Genomic DNA, 21,641 nt, shown 5'->3' on the forward strand with positions numbered 1-21,641 from the left:
CGAGATCCTAACCCACGCAAACTATGAAATACGTGCTGCTTTGAGTCACAAGCTAAATTAATGGCAATGTTGTTACACAGCAACAGAAAAGTAATATAGCAAAAATTTTCTTTCATTTTCTAACTTGAATCACAGATTTTTTTTAACTACATATTTCTGTGAAAATTATTTTTGTTAGTAATTTAAATTCAATTTTTAAAATATTACTGGGTGTGGTGGCACATGCCCATAACCCCACCACTTGGGAGACTGGGGCAGGAGGATCACAGTGAGTTCAACACCAGCCTAAAGTATGTAGCATGACCTTGTCTCTAAAGGAAAAAACAAAACAAAAATTTCTTTTTCCTAAGTAATTTTAAAAATGAAAACAGAAATTCAGTATTTTGCAAATAGGAAAGAAACACAGGTCAATTTTACTGATCATCATTTTAATCAGCATGTTATTTACCAACGTTAATACCTGATCCCAGGAAGACAGTGACATTAAATGGTTAAGAATATGCAATACTGTACATTTTTTCCAGAAACAAAAATCTGTAATTCTCTTTTTAAGAAATACAAGACATAGGCTGGGTGTGGTGGTGCATGCCTATAATCCCAGTACTTGAGAGGCTGACAAAGGTGGATCACTGAGTTCGAGACCAGCCAAAAGTACATAGTGAATTCAAGGCAAGCTGAACTACATAGTAAGACCCTACCTCAAAAAAAGAAAAAATGAAAGGTATCAGAAGAGTTTATTTTCCTAAAAATTGTAAACCTGAAATATGTAAACATTTGTCTAGCAAGTCCAAGTTTCATAAGGGGATAGAAGAAATCCTCTGGTTAAAAAATAAATACAAATGATACCACAATTAAATTTTTTTAAAGGCAGCAATAGGAGCTAGAAATCCTCCCCAGCCAGAATTAATTTTTTCAAAGATGCTAACAGAAGGGACCTACAGATGTAGCTCAGTAGTATACCATGTGCTTACTAGATTCAACCCCATTGTTTTAAAGTGCTAACAAGAATTTTACGACACACACAAATGTTTATATGCTTTATAACTACTTATCCTTTCCTATGGACTAAATGCATTTTAACATATCAGTAACATTTTATATTAAGCAGAATATCTTTCTTCAAACATAGCAAATGTGTAAGAACATTAGTTTTAGTACCGTTTAAAAGGAAACTATTTTAGAATCTAGACTAGTATAAAACTGCATTGTAATTTAAAACCTGTAATCAACTCTCCCTCTCCCAAATAAAAGTATTACTTAAAGAACTATGTTTAAGCCACAAAAATATATTTCCATAGGTGCTTAATTCAACACACCCATTTATACATCCTCTCCAAATCCTTGGAATACAGGTGGTCCTGGATGCAATAAGTTAACCATAAGCCCCTTTCAGATGACAACTGAAAACCCCAGACTGTATAAAAGGCAGGTAATGTACCAGATGACTTAAAAAATGAAACAGCAGAGTGGAGAGTGATGTCAAAACTAAACACCAACCAGTGAAAGCACAGGAGTGGACTGGGTAGGGGGAGGTAAATTTCACAGTTTCATCACAATCTCTCCAGCTCTGATCTCAGTGTTGGAGGAATCATAGAACACTGCAGCCAACACTAGAGGCAAAAATGAAGGTGTATCCCCCGGTATCTAGTCAGTCAACCGGGTAAAAGGATTCCTCTGTGTTGTCAGAATCAGGAAGAGGGGGGGTGCTCTTTGTTCTCTCCGCTTCTGTTTCTCTCCTGACCTGCCAATGGTTTGAAGGCAGCCCCAGTTACCACACTAGTATGTAAGTGTCCACATACTAAGAAGTCCAGAAGAACAAAGAAATGGAGCCACTATCATCCAAAAAAATGTGGATGGGGGTTCCTATTTTCTTCTCTCATACCACTTCACTTTGAAGCCTCAGCCTGGAGAGAAAATTGATTTTTTTGGCCTGGGAAAAGAGAAAATAGAGTGCTGTGATCTAGAGTACATGGGAATCCCAGAGAGAGAGGATCCCCTAATTGAACTAACTTAGGTCCTGAGCTCACCCTGGAATTTTCCACATGCAGCAGACCCAAGGAAAACACTGCTAAGACTCTAAGAACTAAAATTCATGTCAACCACTACTCAATTCCTAGAGTAACTCATGAAGTGGAACATGTGCTGGGCATACCTAAAGAGCAGAACAAGTGCCCTCAAAATTGAACTGATGCTGGAACCACAGCAAACAGGGAAGACATAACCTGAATCCTGATATTAACCAAGTCCTTTCCCCAACAAAAACCAACATTCTTCAGAGGACTTGAAGTCTGACAACTTACTGAAAATGTCCAATATGCAAGTAAAACTTAACAGTCCAAAACACACACATGCACTGTTGTAGTTTGGGGTTTTGCAAGGGGAACAATCTAATACAGGAAACATAGTTTACAGAATTATTTTCTAATAATCACCCAGAGTCATATACAAAAAGAGTGCAGGAAATCTGTCCACAAACTAAAGACCAAAAAACCCAGCCAAGGGCCTGATCCCATGGTAATGTCCTGCATGAATCCAGCTAAAGACCTACAGCCCATAACAATGCCCCCCGTGAGTCCAACCAGAGGCCAAGAGCCCATGACAATGCCTCAGGCTTATTTCACACTTCTGTGCTGGGAAGGCCCAAAGGTCAGTGGTGAAGCTTGAAAGTCTGTGCCAGCAGGATGAAGGATCTATATACTAACAGGCTGAGGGATCTGCACTGGAAACAGGAAATGATGTTCAAAGTAAGAACCAGAGCTCCCCTGAAAGGTACCACAGCCATCCTGAGCCAAGCTCCTCCAATGATGAGAACAGCCAACCTCCTATCAGGAAAGCCAGCACAACCAGCTTCTTCAGGAGACTGAGCAGTGCACCATTTTCCCCTCTGGAGCCAGAAAGCAATGCTCAAATTGAGGACCAGAGCTCTCCCAAAGTGAACCATAGCCATTCTCAGCAACAACAAGGTTCCGAGCTTGTTTGATGTGAGAGCAGCCAAATTCATCAGGAAAGCCAGTGTGACAAGCTCCTCCAAGCTCCCCAACAGCTCCCTAACAGCTTCTTCTTCTCCAGTTCTGACTCTTATGCTGCTGGCAACAATCCTCAGGTGGGTCTCCCACACCCAGCACCACATCGGTTCAGTTTAGCTGAGTGTTACAAGTTGACCACCAGGTGTCAATCCACCACGAACACAAATTGACACCCGAGGAAAATTTGCCCAAAGGGTAAAAGGAAAAGACTTAAAAAAGGCCAATCCCGAAATACCAGCAACACTGGATTCAGAGACCTTAAGGATGTAGTAACTATCCCCAATAAGGCAAATGAAAACACTCTTGAAATAAATGCAAAGATACAAACTTTCTACCACAAAAAGAAGAAATCAAACGAACATTTTAAAACTGAAACATAGGGCCAGGGATATAGCTCAGTGGCACAGCACCTGCCTGGCAAGCTTGAGGCCCTGAGTTTGATTCCCAGTACCAAAAACAAATAAATAACGATATAAACAAACAAACTGAAAAATACAAAATCTGGAAGGTGGAAGCAAAGAGAAATACAAAAGCTACAAGATTTTTACTAGTGACTATCATGATTACTTACACATCAATATTATAAATGATAATTTTTTAAAAATATGACTACATGAATGAGGAGAAATTCAGTAAGGTATAGTAAGCTACAGTAAGGAATAGCAAACATCTAATATGTTAAATCACAAATACATACACAAGAATTATAACTTTATAAATATAAGAATTAGGCCAGGAATAGTGAGGCATGCCTGTAATCCCAGTACTCAGGAGGCTGAGTTGGGAAGATCAGCACAAGTTCAAGGCCAACCTGAGCTACACAGTGAGTTGAAGGCCATTCTGAACTACAAGGTGAGACCCTGTGTCAAAAACAAAAACAAAAACAAAAAAAAACAACACCCAATGGATCAGGAAGGCAGCAGGAGCCAAGCACCAGGGGGCTCATTTCTGCTGAATTTATGTTTGGGAGCATGGTGGCACATGCCTATAGTCCCAGCACTTGGGAAGCTGAGGCCGGGGGATCACTGTGAATTCGAGGCCAGTCTGGGCTACATAGTGAGTTCAGGACCAGCCTTAACTACATAGCGAGACCTTGTCTCAAAAAGATACCACCCCCCCAAAAAAGTGAAATGGGCTAACTGAGAACTGGGAAAAGAGCATTTCTGTTACAGGTACAATTCTACTTCCACACTGACTTACATTTATAAAACACCTATCAACAATTTTTACAATAATTACAAAAAAGGATGGAAGAAGTATCTACTTCCTGATGAGAATACATTAGAATCTGAACAGAACACTGTGCTTTCCTATTTGAAAATCACTTGAGTTTCAAAACCAATAACAGCAAAGACTGAAATATATAATACACAGCTTCCCATATAGTAAACATTCCCATTTCACAGCATCATGTAAATGCAATGTATATAAGCATACTTATACAGACTATAACATTTACAGTCTTACACTGTCTTATAAAAAGCTTTTAGGTGGGCATGATGGCACACTCCTGTAATCCCAGCACATGGGAGGCTGGACAGGAGGATCACTATCAGTTTGACGGCAGCCTGGGCTAGGTAGTGAGTTGAAGGCTAGCCTGAACTCCATAGCAAAATCCTATCTCAAAAAAGAAGAAAATCTTTAAATCCAAGCCCAAAAACCTATACGGATGAAGAACAAGGAATCTAAAAGAACTTTAAAAGTATAAAGTGATTCAAATAAAACTGCTACTTGAAGAGATTAATCTAAGAAAGAATATTGTGAATTAAAAATCAATTAAAATGACTTAAAGGCGAAGTAGTGTACACATGTGCAAAAGTATTAACACTGAGAATTTAAAGGATAAGAAGGACACTTTATTTTTAAAATAAGACACTGAATAAAAAATAAAATAACTCCCTGGATTTCGTGACTGGTGAGTTATGGATGAGAGGCATCTACAAATACCAAGTTTTTGAGTTTGGATACTTGGAAACATGCTTTTAGTACTGACATAAACAGACATTTAAAAGTCACTCACCTGTGAAAGAAAGTAAGTTGAAATTTGGGGCATAGCAATATGAACTGATGTGCACATAAACAATAAATACTTAGAAGAAGTCAGGCACAGGCACAGTGGTGCAGTCTCTGTGTCCCAGCACTGCAAGGCTGAGACAGAAAGACCACTGCTGTGTCAAGGCCAACTTGAACTACTCAGTGAAACTTTGACTCAAAACAAACAAAATATGTAGAAGATACGGGCCTGAATCCTAGCACAGAAAATAAAAACTGCAAGTCATTCCTGAAGAGATACTAGTTAAAGAGAGAAGGAATAAATACTGAAAACTATAAACATCAGAAGAATAGGTAAAACAAGAGCCAACTTGCAAGGCTGTAGAGTAAAATCATCTCAGAAATGAAAACAACCAATACAGAGACTTAAAAAGGACAAGCCGCTCTACAGCAAAAGAGAAAGATTACAGTACTACTTTTCAGATCTAAAGCAATTATTAAGCACTATCACAACTGTTGAATCACTTTACTTTCAAAATGGCCTGATAAGACATATTATTCTCCTTTACACATGTATCAACTTCAGGTAAGTGACAAATTCAAACTGTTAGAGAACCATGTTGAGTAAGTTATAGAACCAGTATCTCTAACCCAATTTTTCTGGCCAGCCAGATGTCCATAGATGTGATCTAGTTCCCACAAACAAAACAAAGAAGTCCACTAGCTAGCAACCATGTAAACATACATAACTACAGTAAGTGACCCAATATGGTATAAAGGACTGTGGAGACATACTCTCTAACAGTGTCAACTTAGTAACAAAGTAGACTTTAATTAGAAGACAAAAGATAACACTTAGGAGTCTACTGATCAAATAATGGCCAGATAAATCCTACTTAAACATGAATTTTATGCAATCCTCAATACAGCGTAAAGGCTTCAAACTCAGAAGAAAGAAGGTCCCTTTCTCCAAAAACATTAATATTAAAATAGATCAACTCTACCTTTCTCCCAAAAGCTAAGACTTATGCTGTTTTGGGTTTGGAGAAAGTATTACAAAAGTAATATGGCAATAAATGCTCACTGAGAAAAATTCAAACTATCAGAAGCTCTCATTCACTGTACCCCATATACCTACTGCTCACTTTAAAAATAACCACCGTGAAAAGGCCAGTAATCACATCCCAGAATCTTTCATGTGTATCTATCTGCATACATATGAATACTGCAAATATGTACATTTACCTATGTATAAATATGAAAGACATTTTATATATCCTAGTTAAAAATTAGTATTGTTTAAAATTAAACCCCCTAAATAAGAAATTCTTGTTAATTATGACTAATATCATTAGTCTAACTTATATTAGAGACTGTATTTTGTGACTATCTTGTGCAACTATTTTTCCAACTTTGGAAAATATGCAGAATACAGTCTAGCACATTCTTTTGAACTCATAATTTCGGTACCCACTATTAAAGCATGCTATAATGTGAAGATATTTGTCATGGCAACAACCACATCTACAACACTACATGTTCCCAAGTTGCAGCTATTTTTTAAACTCAATGTTCCTATAGAAAGATTTCTTATAGAAAACTAAAAATACTAAAGTATCCTTTAGTGCTCCAAATATTTTACAAAATTATTGTTTTTAAATATTCAAATCAACTCCAAGAGGTAGTCACAAACAGTGCCATTACCTAAATGTTTAATGAATAAACTGAAGCTAAGAAAAGACTTACTCATAGAATTAATATTTAAAGTTCTAAAAGGTATCTTGTCTAATCCTACTTTATAAATGATAAGACTACCATCCTCTTCCTTGTGGTTAGTTGCTATCTGTCACATCTTTCTTTGACAGTAACCCTATTAATTTTGTACGTTTTTCATGCTTTAAAACAGGGGTCTCCAACACCCCAGACCACGGACTGGCACCAGTCTGTGGCCTCCTAACAAGGAGGCCACTGGGCAGGAGGTGAAAAGCAAGCAGAGTGAGGCTTCATTTGTATTTACAGCTGCCTACAACTTGCATTACTGCCTGAGCTCTGATTCCTGTCAGATTAGCAGTTGTATTAAATTCTAACAGGACCTCAAACCTACTGGGAACAGTACCATGGTTGGTACCGAGGTACCAAGGGATCCAGGTTGAGTGCCCCTTACGGAACTCTTAATACCAGATGATCTGAGATGGAGTTGAGGCAGGGATGTTAGTGCTGAGGAGCAGCTGCATCTTCTGATTATCTGACTGCACAGAAACCATAAGTCAACTGCTCACACTTATCAAAACCCTATCAATAAATGGCAAGTGACAACTAAGTTGCATCTGATGGCAGGTTTTACTGTATATAATACAAAGTGAATTGATGTACTTCATTTGTACAGCTGAACTGGGTGGCAAACTTGTAAGTCAGAACCACGTATGGCCTGCCCGTTACTTTATTTATCACTCCCATCTGCAACTCTTTCCCTCACTGCACACTTGTCTCAGTAAATGTTTTGGAAAGCCCACAACCTTAGCCAAAATGAGTTAAAAAAAAAAAAAAAAAATCACTTAAGAGCTTCTTTGAAAAAGAAGAAAGACTCAATGGATGAGACTTATAGAAACCTCTAAGACTTTCAGGGGAAAAAAAAACCTACATTAAAAAAAAATACTGGGGCTGGGGCTTACCTCAGCAGCACAGCACCTGCCTGGCAAGCACAAGGTCATGAGTTCGATTCCTGGTACCGGAAAAAAAGAAAAGAAAATACTAAGAGCCCTACTGAGAGCTGGCTGTGTAAAATATGTGGCAACCAGTATCCAAGAACGCCATGAAATCTTCAAAACTGCTTTGCCACATGGAGGCCAAGTACAATATCCTGCATTAAAAGACAAGCCTTTGGGATCTTCCAAAAGAAAAGTAAGTGAATGCAAAAGACACCAGCAATTATTGAAGGCTACCATTTCACCAAATGTGTCTGCACTGACAGCATCATTCTTAGCGGCTAACTACATTGCTAAACCTAACAAGTTCTTTAGTTTTGGTGAGGAGCTGATCTTGCCTGCTTCTAAGGACATCTTAGGAAAGGCTGCAACTTGCAAGATGGCACGTGTTCCCCTTTTGGCTAACACCATAACTAGACGAATTGTTAAAACAGGGAGGATACAGAGGCATGACTGTTAAGAGGACTAAGGCGTCACCATGTCACAAAAAAACAGGCTAGCAAGTCTACTGATACTGACAAGGCAACCATGCATGTTTTTGTGCCATGTTTTTCAGGAAGTGTGCATGAAGATATGGTACAGTACGTGCTCCTTTGTAGTCAACCAACACCACAACTGCACAACTATTCCAATTTTTGAATGATTATATAGCAAGGAAACAGAATTGGTCTCTTTATATTGGTATATGCATGAACGCAGTAGTTGCCATGATTGGACGGCTTTCTGGTTTCACTACTTGGGTCAGAGATCACTTGTGAATGTGAGTCTATGCAGCGTGTCATTCATAAACAAAATGCTCTAGTTAGCCCAAAAATGTTACCTGAACATTTCTGCAGGATGCAGTTAAAAATTACAAACCAAAGTAAAGTAAGTACATGGCCTTAACTCATGTCTGTCCAACTCTGAAAAGATGGACACAGCATACACATCTCCTCCTATACACTGAAATGAGATGGCTTTTGAAAGGTAGATCACTGGCCAGTTTTTGAGATACAAGAACTGCTCCACAAATCTCTGGTCAATGAATTCAAATTCCCATACACTGTGGATTAAAATAAAGGTGGAACAGCCTAAAATGGGCACAAAAGCACTTGAAAAGCTTGCTTCCACTTCCCACATCCTATTTCTGTGAAACCAAGTCCTTCACAGTGACAGCAACCAAAACAAGATAATGGAGTACCCTGCACATAACAACTTTGGGTGTCCCTATTTCCCACCATCCCTAGATGGGACCATCTAGTTATAAGAAAACAAGCTCAGGGCTCCCACTGATTCTGCATTATAATAACTTGTATAATTACTTCATTATATATTACAATATAATAATAATGGAAATAAAGTGCACAAAAAAGTGCATGAACCATCGCCATCTATTGAAAAATTCTCTTCCACAAAACTGTCCCTGGTCTCAAAAAGGTTGGGGACTACTGCTTTAAAAGACTGAGTGCATTTTAAACAGCACAGTGGTACCTTGGTACTCATTATTAACTGGTTCCAAGAGGCATGATGAGTACCAAAATCAGTGAGTGCCAAACAGTGAGTCTGAAGGCAACGAACTCTGACAGAAACTAGACTGTACATCAAGTATCAAGCAAATGATGAGTATTGGGACAAAATTTGCATCCCAAAACACATCAAGTACCAAATTCCACACTAAAGTATAACTGTAGCTTGCAAAAAATCTCAAGCAAGTACTGTAGATACAAAGAGGTCACCATTATTAAAAAGTAAAACCTAGAAATATGCCAAAGGTACACACTGATAAGTATAACTGCACTCCTCTCCTACAAAACTCTTATACTCAGGTTCAAAGGCTTTTCAGTTTTCTCTAGAGGGTGAGTTGCTGGAAAATTACTAAATAGGTGTTCCTGTGCACATTTCCTTGCCAAGGAAGGCATATTATTTCCTATGGCACCTTATTTTATGAGCAGAAAAGTAACAGCACACTGCTACTTATTGCTATTCTGCTACCAAAAATGCTATTCTGCCCCAGAGTTACCACGAAATGATATAATCATCAACTAAAAACCACCAATTCCCACTCCTCCTCCAACAAATATAAACACTACCAAAATCACGTTTTGAAAAATCCACACTGACAAAATGAAAAAAACAAGGAACTGAGGCACAAAAGATATAAATTTATTCTAATTTGGCCATTATGTACCTCTAGTACCTGTGACTCCACATGTTTCATCACTTCTGAGTCCTGATTCCTCATCTGCAAAAGGAGTCTACAAAAGGACATAAGTCTTTCAAGTCTAAAACTTTTAAGTTTTAGAAATTAAGATTAAGCGTGGAAGTTAACAAGGAACCCAATTACAAAACCATAAACTTTGGTAATGTCTGTAGCTATAGATGAGTAACATGACTGATGGTCTCTAGCTGCCATATTCTAAAATCAAAGAGACTAGGAAGTATTTCCTGTAACAGAAAACAAACATAATACATACAATTATACATATATGAAAATAGCTTCTGCAGCTTAAATTTTCCCTGATTCAAAAAAAATCCACTTTTCTTTAACTTCAGCTCTTTCCCATCATCAACATCAAAATTAGATGATATGAATGTTACATTCTTTTTTTGATTAGTACAAAATACTAATACTGAAATGGCCAACATGTGAACAGGAGAAAAAAATCATTTATAAAGCTTCTTCATAACAGCTCTCCCAAGGGAGCTGGGGATTTAGCTCAGCAGCACAGCACCTGCCTGGAAAGCACAAGGTTGTGAGTTCAATTCCCAGTACCAGAGAAAAACCAAAAAAAAAAACAAAAAAAAAAAAAAACAAAAAAAAAACAGCTCTCCCAAAACAGTATAGTAGTTGGAATTTTTCAAATAAACATGGGTTTTACATCTAATGATATAGATGTTAAATTCCTAATTTCATGTTGACAATAAATCAGTTACCATACAGTTAAGGTAAAGAATTATATGACCAAGAAAGCAAGTAAGTGCTACATGATGATTAGGCTTAATGTTAAAAAAAATGCTAATAAGTCCTCATTAAATAAAATTAAATCCTTACTTTTCTTCACAGACCATTCAATTTACTAAAGATTTAATCATGTGTAAGAACGGGTTGTGTAAGTAGAACTTAAAAATGAAGCATTTCTCAGAAGTCTTTACACTCGCAAACCCAACTGGAGAGAATGAAAACATCAACCAGAAGAGTGGAGGGGAGGAAAGAAATCACCTACCCAACCATTCAACTTGAGGAAGATTCTACAAAGGTTTGCTCCAAGCCTACTTCAACTGTGCCCTCTTTAAAGCTTCATTTCTAACCTTTTCTCTCTAGATGCCTGATCCATGTATCACCTTGACGTCCCAGACACCAAATACTAAAGATGTGCAAAACTATTACATTCAACAAAGCAGTAACAATTATGATCTTTGGTTGGTGAAATTCAGGTGATTTTAATCACTCTAGAGAGTATCCTTCTCTTATTCTTGATAGTGGAAAAATGATCTCCCATTCACCCTAATGTCCCACACCGTATCTCCTCAAGCTTCTTGCTCACCCACTAAATTGCTTATGTTGGTGACAGGTACCACAAATCATTAAACTGACCTAGTCACTTATGCCAAATAAGTAAGTTCTGTTTGCCCAAATATTACTATATATTTAAAAAAAGTTTGCTGCCTCTGTAATGAAGATTTCATTCCCAAGGGAATGAATGAACAGTCTCTTTCCATTTTCTCTCATTTAGCAATAGAACCTACACTAAAGCCAATCAATCCTGCACCAAAGTCCTCTCCACGTCTAACCCTCTGAATTTTGAAATCTTATCTGATTTGAAGACTACTAAACTGTTTTGGCTTTTTACTGAAGAGTAAGTGACTATGATACTCAAGCTAGAAAAAAGTAAAGGAAGGGGAAAGTTCATACATCTTTAGTAACTCTCACACACATGGATGAAAGAAAAAAATATCAAAGTGCAACACAAACAGAAAAAAGCTAAACCTAGTATTTCAAATGACTAGCACAACCACCTAAAAGGAAGCAAGGGGAAAAAAAAGATGTTTATACACAGTATTTTAACTATATACCTCAGGTTAAACAGAAAAAAAATTACAAAAATATTAGATTCTAGTACGGAATTGTTTTCAGGCATAAACCTTAGCAATCTGGAACTACTTTCTTTGTAGAACTGAGCAAATAATTCAGAACTGAGCAAATAATAAGTAAATATACTACAGATAACAGAAGGCAGGTGCTGTTGTAGAGAAAGGAATTCCAGGTTTGGGCAACAGCAGGACCAGAATGAACCTTATGTTGCTGAACTGAAGGGGAAAGACCCAATGATGAACGCACGGCTTCTTAGACAGATACAGAACAGATAAAGGTAAATATTTATGTGTGTAAAATGTCTAAAAATGTCTGTTGATATTTCTGTTGGTAAGAAACTCAACTTCTTAGAGAACTAACCAATCAGGGATAGGTGGGAATATCTTACTAGACAAGAAAATAAGAGAATATTAAAAAAAAATCAGCATTCATCAAAAGGACACAGGAGTCAATTAGAAGGAGCTCTGATTGGTCAAAACTGAGAAAAGAAGTACCAAAAAAAGTTAACAAAAAAGGCACAAGTTCATAGCACATCAAAGTTAATATCCCTACTAATGGACTAAATGGACATTATGTTTCCTGATACAGTATAATGAGAAGGACCTATCAGTTTTAAGAGTATTCCCGCCAAAAATGCATGACCTAAGAAGAAACAGCATTCCCTAGTACTGAAGGAATTCTAAAAACTGGCCTGCTTTCGTCAGCTAATACCTCAAAAGTTATTAAAGAAAAGAGTAACAAACTGTTCCATACTAAAGAGGACAAATGAATGTCAAAGTGTGATATAAGATTTATTAGGAGCTGAGGGTAGTGGTGAATGCCTGTAATCCCAGTACTTGGGAGGCTTGGGTTTGAGGCTACCCTGGGCTACACAGTCAGACCTTGTCTCCAAAAAAAAAAAATTAATGACAATACTGGTACAATTAATTAATTTGAAAAAGATCTTCACACTACATAATAATATCAGTGTTAATTTCTCAATTTTTATCGCTACGGCTAAATAAAAGAATATACTTTTTAAAGAAAATGTACACAGCTATTTAGAAGTGCACCATGAGCTGAAATGATCTAAAGATATTCAGAAAGGAAGGTTATTTGTTTTCATGCATATGTGGAGAAAGAATGAAAAACCAAATACATTTAACTCGAGGTAGATAAATCTGGATAAAATGCATACAAAAAATCTTTCCTTTGTAATCTGTAACATTATAAAGTTTGAAAAATGAGAAAAAATATATTTAATTTATACTTGGACATGACTAAAGTAAAAAGAATTAAGAAAAATTAAGTGATGGCTCTCCTTCACCCAGAAGAGTAAGAAAAACATCTGCACCAGAGACTGATACAGGGTCTTGGAGTACCTGTTCTAATACCTACAAAAATGCACTGCCTTGGTAAAATCATGATGGTACATCTTAGTTTCCTTATTTTGTGAAGGAGGGAAAAACCTACCCAACCTTTCTTACAAAGTTATCCTAAAGCCTTAATGGAACATGTTGATATGGAAAAAAGAGGAAGTACTATATCAAACACTTCACAGATAGTCCTCCTTATCTGTGGGTTCTGCATCCATGAATTCGACCAACCACAATTCAAAAATATTCAGGAAAAAAACTGTGTTTGTATGGAACATATACTTTCTTGTCACTATTCCTTAAATAATACAGAATACCACCTATTTACATGAATTTACAGTGTGCTGGGTATCATAAGCAATTTAAAAAATGATTTAAAGTATATGGAGGGGCTGGGGATTTAGCTCAGCAGCGAAAGCGCCTGCCTGGCAAGCGCAAGGTCGTGAGTTCAGTTCCTGGTACCGGAGAAAAACCAAAAAAATAAATAAATAAATAAAGTATATGGAAATATGTGTGACAATGTCATGGCATTTCATATAAGGAACTTGAGTATCTAAAGACTTGGGTATCTACAAGTAAAGGGAGGGTGCTGTCCTAGAAAAACTCTCCACAGACACCCAGGGACAGCTGTATTATTGTCTGTCATTCATCCATTCATTTATTTATTTCTATTTGTTTATTTGTTTGTTTGTTTGTTGAGACAGGTCTGATGTGCAGTTCAGGCTTGCCCTGAACTATTTAATGGAGGCTGGCCTCGAACTCACAGCAATCCTCTGCCCCCGCCTCTAAAGTGCTGGGATTACAGGTATGTGCCACCACACCCTGCTATATTCATTCCTTTAAAGCAAATGTCTGGTAAAATAAATAAGTGTTCAAAAATAAATAAGTGTTCAAAAATTTCAAAATAAACAAGTGTTAAATAAAATAGACACCTGTGGTATCAGATGTTTCAGTTTTTAAAAAAACTTTACTTATTTGAGACTCATCTAAGAGAAAGGAAAGATGAAGAAAAAATTCATTTATCCCATGGCTCAGTGGCAAGAGTTATGCATGCCATGCCCAAAGTGCTGGATTCAATCCCCAGCACCAAAACAACCTTTCACTCCAGAGGATTTTTACCCATGTTTCACGTATTTTGACAAATTCAAACACAGTAATTTTTTCATAAAATTTTGTAATATTAAAAACATTACTAAATTAAAGAAAGCCATGAAGTACAATCTGGTCAACTTGTGAGATACTGTGACCACCTATCTCTATTACACATATGTAACCTATTTCCCAAGTTCTACCCATTAAAGTCTAAGACTCAAACTGTTTCGTCTTTTATTCATAAGGGACCAAAATAAGCCCTAAGAAATCACAACAAATTCAGAAAATAGATACCTCTTTTTTTCAAGTACTTAAATCAGGAAAAAGTTTGTTTTAGAAATAAAAACATTGGCCGGGAATATAGCTCAGCGGCACAGGCGCCTGCCTGGCAAGCACAAGGTCCTGAGTTCGATTCCCGGTACCAAAAAAATAAATAAATAAATAAATATAAAAACATTAACTTATTCTTTTAAGTGATCAACATTTAAAAGAAGTACATAAGGAGACTATTACCCTTGCTCATAAAAAAAAAAAATCTTTAAAGCCATTTAAGAAATAGTAAAGATTTAAAATATTGGGATTGGGGATTTAGCTCAGCGGCACAGCGCCTGCCTGGCAAGCGCAAGGTCGTGAGTTCAATACCTGGGGGGGGGGACGGACCAGAACAAAATAAAATATCAAATGGATCTTTTTAAGTGACAAAATTTGGTACAGAATAAAATGTAATGACGCCAGTCTTACTTTCCCATTGTGCAGCAGACCCTTGTTTAAATATAACTACCTACTCACTTCTATTTAATAGTGAATGAACGATCTAGCTCTATAACACAAAATCCTAAGAATGGTCTGGTGAAAGTGCTGCCACCAACCCAGTCTCTACTAAACAAGCAACCCTGAAGTCAGTATGCCTGCCCTGCCTCACCAGCTCTGCAGCAAGCTCACCAGACACAATGCTGATGAGGTAAAATGATCACAAAAACAAGTTTCAAAGTAGTAATGTTTTTGCTTTTCTAGTTTGTATTGCAAAGATAGGAAAATGTCTGGAAAATAATAAGCATGTGCAAAACTTTAAACAAATAATTGAATGAAAGAATGAAATCCTAGTTCTTTTGAGTCAACCTATATAAATTAAATGAAGTTGGATGAGGACGTGGCTCAAAGATATAACGCTTACTTAGCTAGCCAAGTGAGAGGCCAAATTTAATCACCATACTAGAAAGAAACATTAAATTGCAGAATCATTTTAAAAACAAATTTTGTAAAAACATTAACCTAATACTCATAACTGTCTTGGAGAACATCAATAATCTATTCCTCATTCTCACTAAAAGAGATAATGTCAAAGTTTCTGAGGTATTTCTTGACCTATAGAAAGTTCTATAATACATCTACATATTCTTTTGTAAGTTTAAAATATAGTATTATCAGAAATTCTCATAAAACAGAATTACAAAGATAAATGCATAAAATCAAAATCAGAGTAGATGCATTGTTCGCCATCAAAGCTGAGATAAAGTTAATTCATATAAGAAATCACAGGCTACAGAAACATTTCTCATCAGCATTTACTTCCCATAATTAATGAATCTCTACCACAATCTGCTCCTCTATAGAGTATCTAAAATTTGATTTAGTCTGTTTCTCTGTTCCTATAACCTGTCAATAATTTGCCATCTTGTAATTTTAAAACTTCCTCAAAAGATGGATTTTATTTCCAAATATCAAATTAAGAGGTCTTCAATTTGTTCATATTACATATTGCATTTCTTTTATTAAAAAAGAACTGTAATTTTATGTGGAGCAGAATGTACATTGTAGAATCATTTTAAAAACAAATTTTGTAAAAAACAACAACCTAATACTCATAAGTGCCTCATAACAAGAGTTTACATGTGATTTATGCTCACTCTTAAGCCTAACAACTCCCCACTCTATTTGGGAAGAAATTCCAAAATTCCTCAGAAATTCAACATACTACCTACATGCTCACTTTAAGATTACTTGTATGTTCTGACAAACTGTATTCTGTTTCCCAACTACTACTCATATAAACAACACATCATTTCACTACCAAGTTAAACCTAACATTGTTTTCAAAGAGCCTGCCTTATGCGGGTTATAATCATCTTACTATGCTTCTTGTGTCCATGCTGCTGGAAAAGCAGTCTGTACAAGCAGGAGTAGAGGCACAATCCTGAGAGAAAGGAGTAGAGAAAGATGTTGAGAAAACAAAACCAGATAAAATGAGCTCACTTAAGAGTTCAGGAGCTCAACCCTTGTTCAAGATTGATTACATTCTCATATCATTACGAGTTAGAGGTTATCCAATATCAGCAAAACTGGCCATAGAAAGTGGGTATCTGAAATTGCATACATAAGTAGTAATATTATTCCCAATTGTAAGCTACCTATACCCTTCTAGAAAAGCAAATTCAATGCTAATCTAGAATAAAATAACTGAATGTTATATATGATGTGGATTTAAATCTTACCAAAAAAGTTTTATATTTAATCTTGAATGATTAGGACTGTAACACCATGCAGACTTCTAAAATCATTATGCTAATCTCAATTACCCTTATCCTAAATTTTAATGTGGGTTAGGAAAAAACCTTTTACTATGTTAATTTTAAAACAAGAAAGCAAAAATGGATTTGAAAATAGAACATAAAACTTTGCATAGATTGAACCCAACTGGAAGCTTTAATGGAGAAGTCCTCACCTCTCCTCTCCATCCCATAGTTAACTGAAAATTATACACAGAGTTCTCATTTAAAATTTTCCACCTATACTCCAATAATGTCATAAAAACAACCTTTAAAGTAATGCTTGGGCATATTAATTCCTTAAAAAAATTAACTTTGTATTGAATTAGTCAAACAATGTTCCTATTAACATGGAACCTAAATATGAAATCAAATTAGTTATGTACTTTAAAACTAAATGTCCAGACATGGTAACTACCTTGGCCAAGGTCATTCAGCTAAATAGTACACCACCTATTTATTCAAGAAATCCTTATTTGACATATACACTAAGCCCCAAGGATATTAAGCAAGAAAGACACATGATTCCTGTTCCCATAGTTTATAGTCTGGATACACGTAAAATTACAGTAATCACTAAAAGGAAATGTACAACTAAGACTAAGGTTAGGATTAAACATGGGACCCAAATCAGTGATTCTCAACCAAGATCACTTTGCTCTCCAAAGGCCATCTGGTAACACCTCCAAACATCTGCGGTTGTCACAAATGAGCAAGGTGTTAGTGTTATCTAGTGGGTTTAGCACCAGGGATACTGCTAAACATCCTACAATGTGCAAAACCACTCTACACAGCAAATAATTATCCAGCCTCAAATACCAAGAGTGCCAAGACTAATAAACCTTGACCTGAACCTCTAGGGCAGGGAAGGGTTAGTCAAGGCTTTCTTCCTTCACAACACAAAGATGCTGTACCTTTTAACAATTTTTAATGAGACAGAAACAAACAAAAAAATACAGCCTGATGGAACCAGAACTCCCACTAAAAAATAAAAACAGGAAGGAAAAAGAAATTCCTTGGATTACAAAAATCAAATCAAAGCTATTTCACATAAATTCCCATTGCGGAACCACAGACAAAGTGAAAACACATAAACTAAAGTTTATGCTTTTATTATCCTCTCTACTTTCCACTTTTCTCTACCAATCCATAACTACCACTAGATTTTAGTGGGAAAGTTATAAAAAGTCCTGTAATTTGACAAAATGTCCATTGTGGATACAAAATTGGAAATGAAGTAAAATGTAAATGGGATTTTTGCTCTGAAGACAGCAAAATTTACTGGCTGTTAGAGTGAGTCTGGCAAGTTTGTTTTCTAGAACAGTTTAAAACACTGTGTGACTAACCATGGATTCTAACGACAAACACCAAAAGCTAAGAATGATAAGCAGTAACAGAATCCTTTCAGAATTTATGAACGACAGTAAATCCAGAAATTAACTTTTCTGACACATCTCAAACCTACAGATCCAGTCCTACATCCTCCCACTCAGTCTACTCAGAGCAGCAAAAGAAATGGGTCATAAGGGAAAAAATTAGATGCAACTAACTGTACAAGACACTTAAAAAACTGATCACCAATTGGTACTTGGTTATGTTGAAGATTTATTAATTTTTTGAAGTGTGATAACAATACTGGCACTATATTTTTGAAGTCCTTAAAAATTAAAAGAATCCAATACACAAGAGTCATCTTCTGTTACTTTGTTTAAGCATAATTGCCACTAACAGGCTCTTACATTTTTCATATACAGTATTACTTTAAAAAGAGTTGCTATGTTTTAAAATACCTTCTCCAAATAAGTAGAAATTGTTCAAAGGTATGTATCTCCACCCCTCTCCCCCTTTTTCAAGAAAAAGAAAAAAGGCAAGGTTGGGTGGGGATAAGGGACCCTACCAGAATGACCTCCATATAGTTAGTCATTCCAATAACTGACTGCATGCTAAGCAGTCCACATATTTAAGCAGTCCAGTATGAGATCGTTTTCACTAGGGGAGAACTCTAAATCATTACAAGTAAATAGTGCCCTACCATATTGGAACAGTAGTAACTACAACACCTTGTACAGTAATCGTAATTCCCCTATGATTAACTGCTCATCTTCCAATCTGGATGAACTTTCCATCATTTAAGAAAACAATGATGATCATGTGATTAACACTTTCATCACAGTGATGCCTGAATGGAAATCAATTTCCACATAAAATTATCAAGGTGGGCAGTCAAAAAATCAACTCTTGAAACCTGACATGGCGGCACATGCCTGTAAATCCCAGCACTCTGGAAGGCTAAGACAGGAAAACAAGCTGAAGCCCAGCCTGAGCAATGTACCAAAACCCTGCCTCAAAATGTTTAAAAAAAAAAAAAGAGAGAGAGAGAGGATGTGATTCAGTAAGAAGGTCCTGGGGGAAACAGGAGGGGAGGGGGTTAAACAAAATCAATTCTTGAGCTTAGATCCCATTCAATTTACAGTCTGAGAGAGGACCTTACCATACCATTCCTGCACTATCAGAAGTTCTTTTGAAGTAATTTTTAACACCAGAATGACAGGCCAGAGAACACCTTTGAGAAATTATGATGGAAGGGGAAAGATACCGTAACAATGATTCATTCATATCCTGTAGAAGGTCAGGGGTTTTCACAAACAGAAAATTACATTTTGCAAATTTAAAAAAATCTATTAGCTTAAAAATCTTCTGGCTTGTGCATATTTTCAAGTCAATGTTCTGCTAAATTAAAAAATGGGAGTTACAGTAGTTCTGCCTTGTAAAAATTAAAATTAGAAAGTCATTAAAAACTAAGCATTTCACATTTTAAAGAATAAAAATATCTCATGGACAAATATTAGTAATTTTTAAGAGCTAAAATTCAATGCTCTGCAAGTGTTCTAAAGACACCTCAATTTAGCAAGTTGATGAACTGAGCCCAAGGATAAATGTCTTTAAAAGCCAAATTCACTGAAGGAGGCATTCTAAAATACTGTTTTCTCCTAATCCTATAATTCAGTTTTTTCTATTTTTGTACTTTACAACACACGACTTAATGCAAGTTACTCAACTGCTTCCCAGCATATGCCTATTTTCAGTATCACATTTACTGTATCAACAGGATTTGAGAATGTTACAATAAAATTTTAACAAGGTTACATAACTTGTTTTTGTTTAAAAGCATTTTTCTGACTCTCAAATATATTTTTTCCTTCCTCAACTCTGGCTCAATACTACTATTTTAAGCTAACCTCAGTTTCAAGAATGATGAACTTAGAGAGTATCAGTAAAAAAGGATAAAGACTTTTTAGCTCTTCAAATCCAAAAGGGAGAAAGAGAAGTGCTATACACACGAAAATGGGCCTACAAGAAATCTCAAATTCCCGGGAAGATTAGATAAGAGGCGGTGGCACACCCAGCCAGGCTTGGTTAAGCCCTTCACCCTTAACCAGTACAAACATGAAAAACAAGGGCATTTATTCGCCACTGTGCACCGTTGTGACCAACCGTAGTGCACTAACCACTCGAGGGCTCCTGCTAAAACCTAAAGGGGGCTAACGAGGGGGGACCACGTTAGGATTCTCCTAAACAAAGAAACACAAAGGGTTAAATCAAGTAACTGCTTTGGAAATTATTTAAAGCCTTAACATTAGTACTGTAGCACTGCATGTAGCAAATTAAAAAGCTACAATTCCCAGCCCACGCCGAACAATTGTAAAACTGTTCACAGCAAGTTGAACAAGTAGTAGCAATGATTTTACTCTATATTCTAAGTTTTATACAGTATTGGGTAGGAAACCAAATTTTACAAATGGAAATATTTGCCCTAAATTATCAGCTATAAATTCCTAAAGATTCCCAAATCTACTGCTGTATTTTATCTATTGCTATATTTTAAAAAACTCTACCACTAAAAACAGAATCCTTCACAAAAAAGTTCATGCGTTGCCACAAGTCTAAAATGGTGAGACCAATTCACATGTTATCTAACTTTTAGCCTCTGCGCTGAACTTCTTAATCCTTAAAGGGAAAACAAACAAAAAAATAAAATTTAAAAGTACTGTTCTTATTTAGGTTATCTGAGCCATTAGTCTGGTATTTAAGGGATCAATATAAAATACTAACAGTTCTACTACTGCATTAAGTATCAGCTCTTCCAAATCAAAAGTTCATTTAAAACTTTCCTAATTTGGCTACTATCATATTTAGGTGTTTCTAAGGCATACAGATAAAGGTAATAATGCTGCTTGTGTTTGTGTACTTGTGTTCAGTGCTTGCATTTAAATCCAGTAGAATCACTGCTTAGAAAGAAATCCAATACATTGTAAAGATTTGCTTTCCTTCCGATTAGTAACTTCAAGTAACAATCAAAATCAGACACTTTCTTTCAAAAATTAAACTCCCGTGTTACATTTGACACGTGAAGGAGCCCGTGGGAAACCATTTCCCCAGTATCTTTCCTGAATGCACTGATCGCTCCCTACCCCTGCATTTGTGTTACGTCGCGATGAATAAGACAGGCGAATTAAAAAAAAAAAAAAAAGTCGCAGAATAACCCTGCGTCCCTACCAACCATCTAATTAGCCTAAGTCCCTAGCTGACAAATTACCTACTCAACAGCATCACAGTTATAAACACTGCGTGTGATGCGTAGTTCGTCGCCCACCGCCTCTGAGGTCCCCATCAGAAGGTACCTCTTTGAGGGCCGGGGAAGGTCCGACCCCGGGACCGTTAAACCCCCAAGGCTCAGGAAAGAGGTGGGCGGGCCAGGCCTGGGAGGAACTGACCCGCGAGACCGCCGAGCCTCGGGGGAGGGCCCAAGTGCTCCCCAACTCCGACCCGCGGCCGTCCATAGGGCGCCGAGC

The 21,641-nt window shown here is 36.7% G+C and overlaps 1 protein-coding gene across 1 annotated transcript in view; it reads right to left on the bottom strand.

The window, feature by feature from the left end:
• Positions 1 to 21,641, bottom strand: part of Scaf8 (SR-related CTD-associated factor 8) — a gene marked incomplete in the record, with an annotated part of 79,592 nt that overhangs the window by 57,436 nt on the left and 515 nt on the right. The window contains 1 exon segment of the mRNA XM_013517331.1: positions 16,374 to 16,436. Within this exon segment, the coding sequence (XP_013372785.1) occupies positions 16,374 to 16,436 (63 nt within the window).

Source organism: Chinchilla lanigera, unplaced genomic scaffold (assembly GCF_000276665.1).
Source record: "Chinchilla lanigera isolate Chin_1 unplaced genomic scaffold, ChiLan1.0 scaffold00038, whole genome shotgun sequence".
NCBI lineage: Eukaryota > Metazoa > Chordata > Mammalia > Rodentia > Chinchillidae > Chinchilla > Chinchilla lanigera.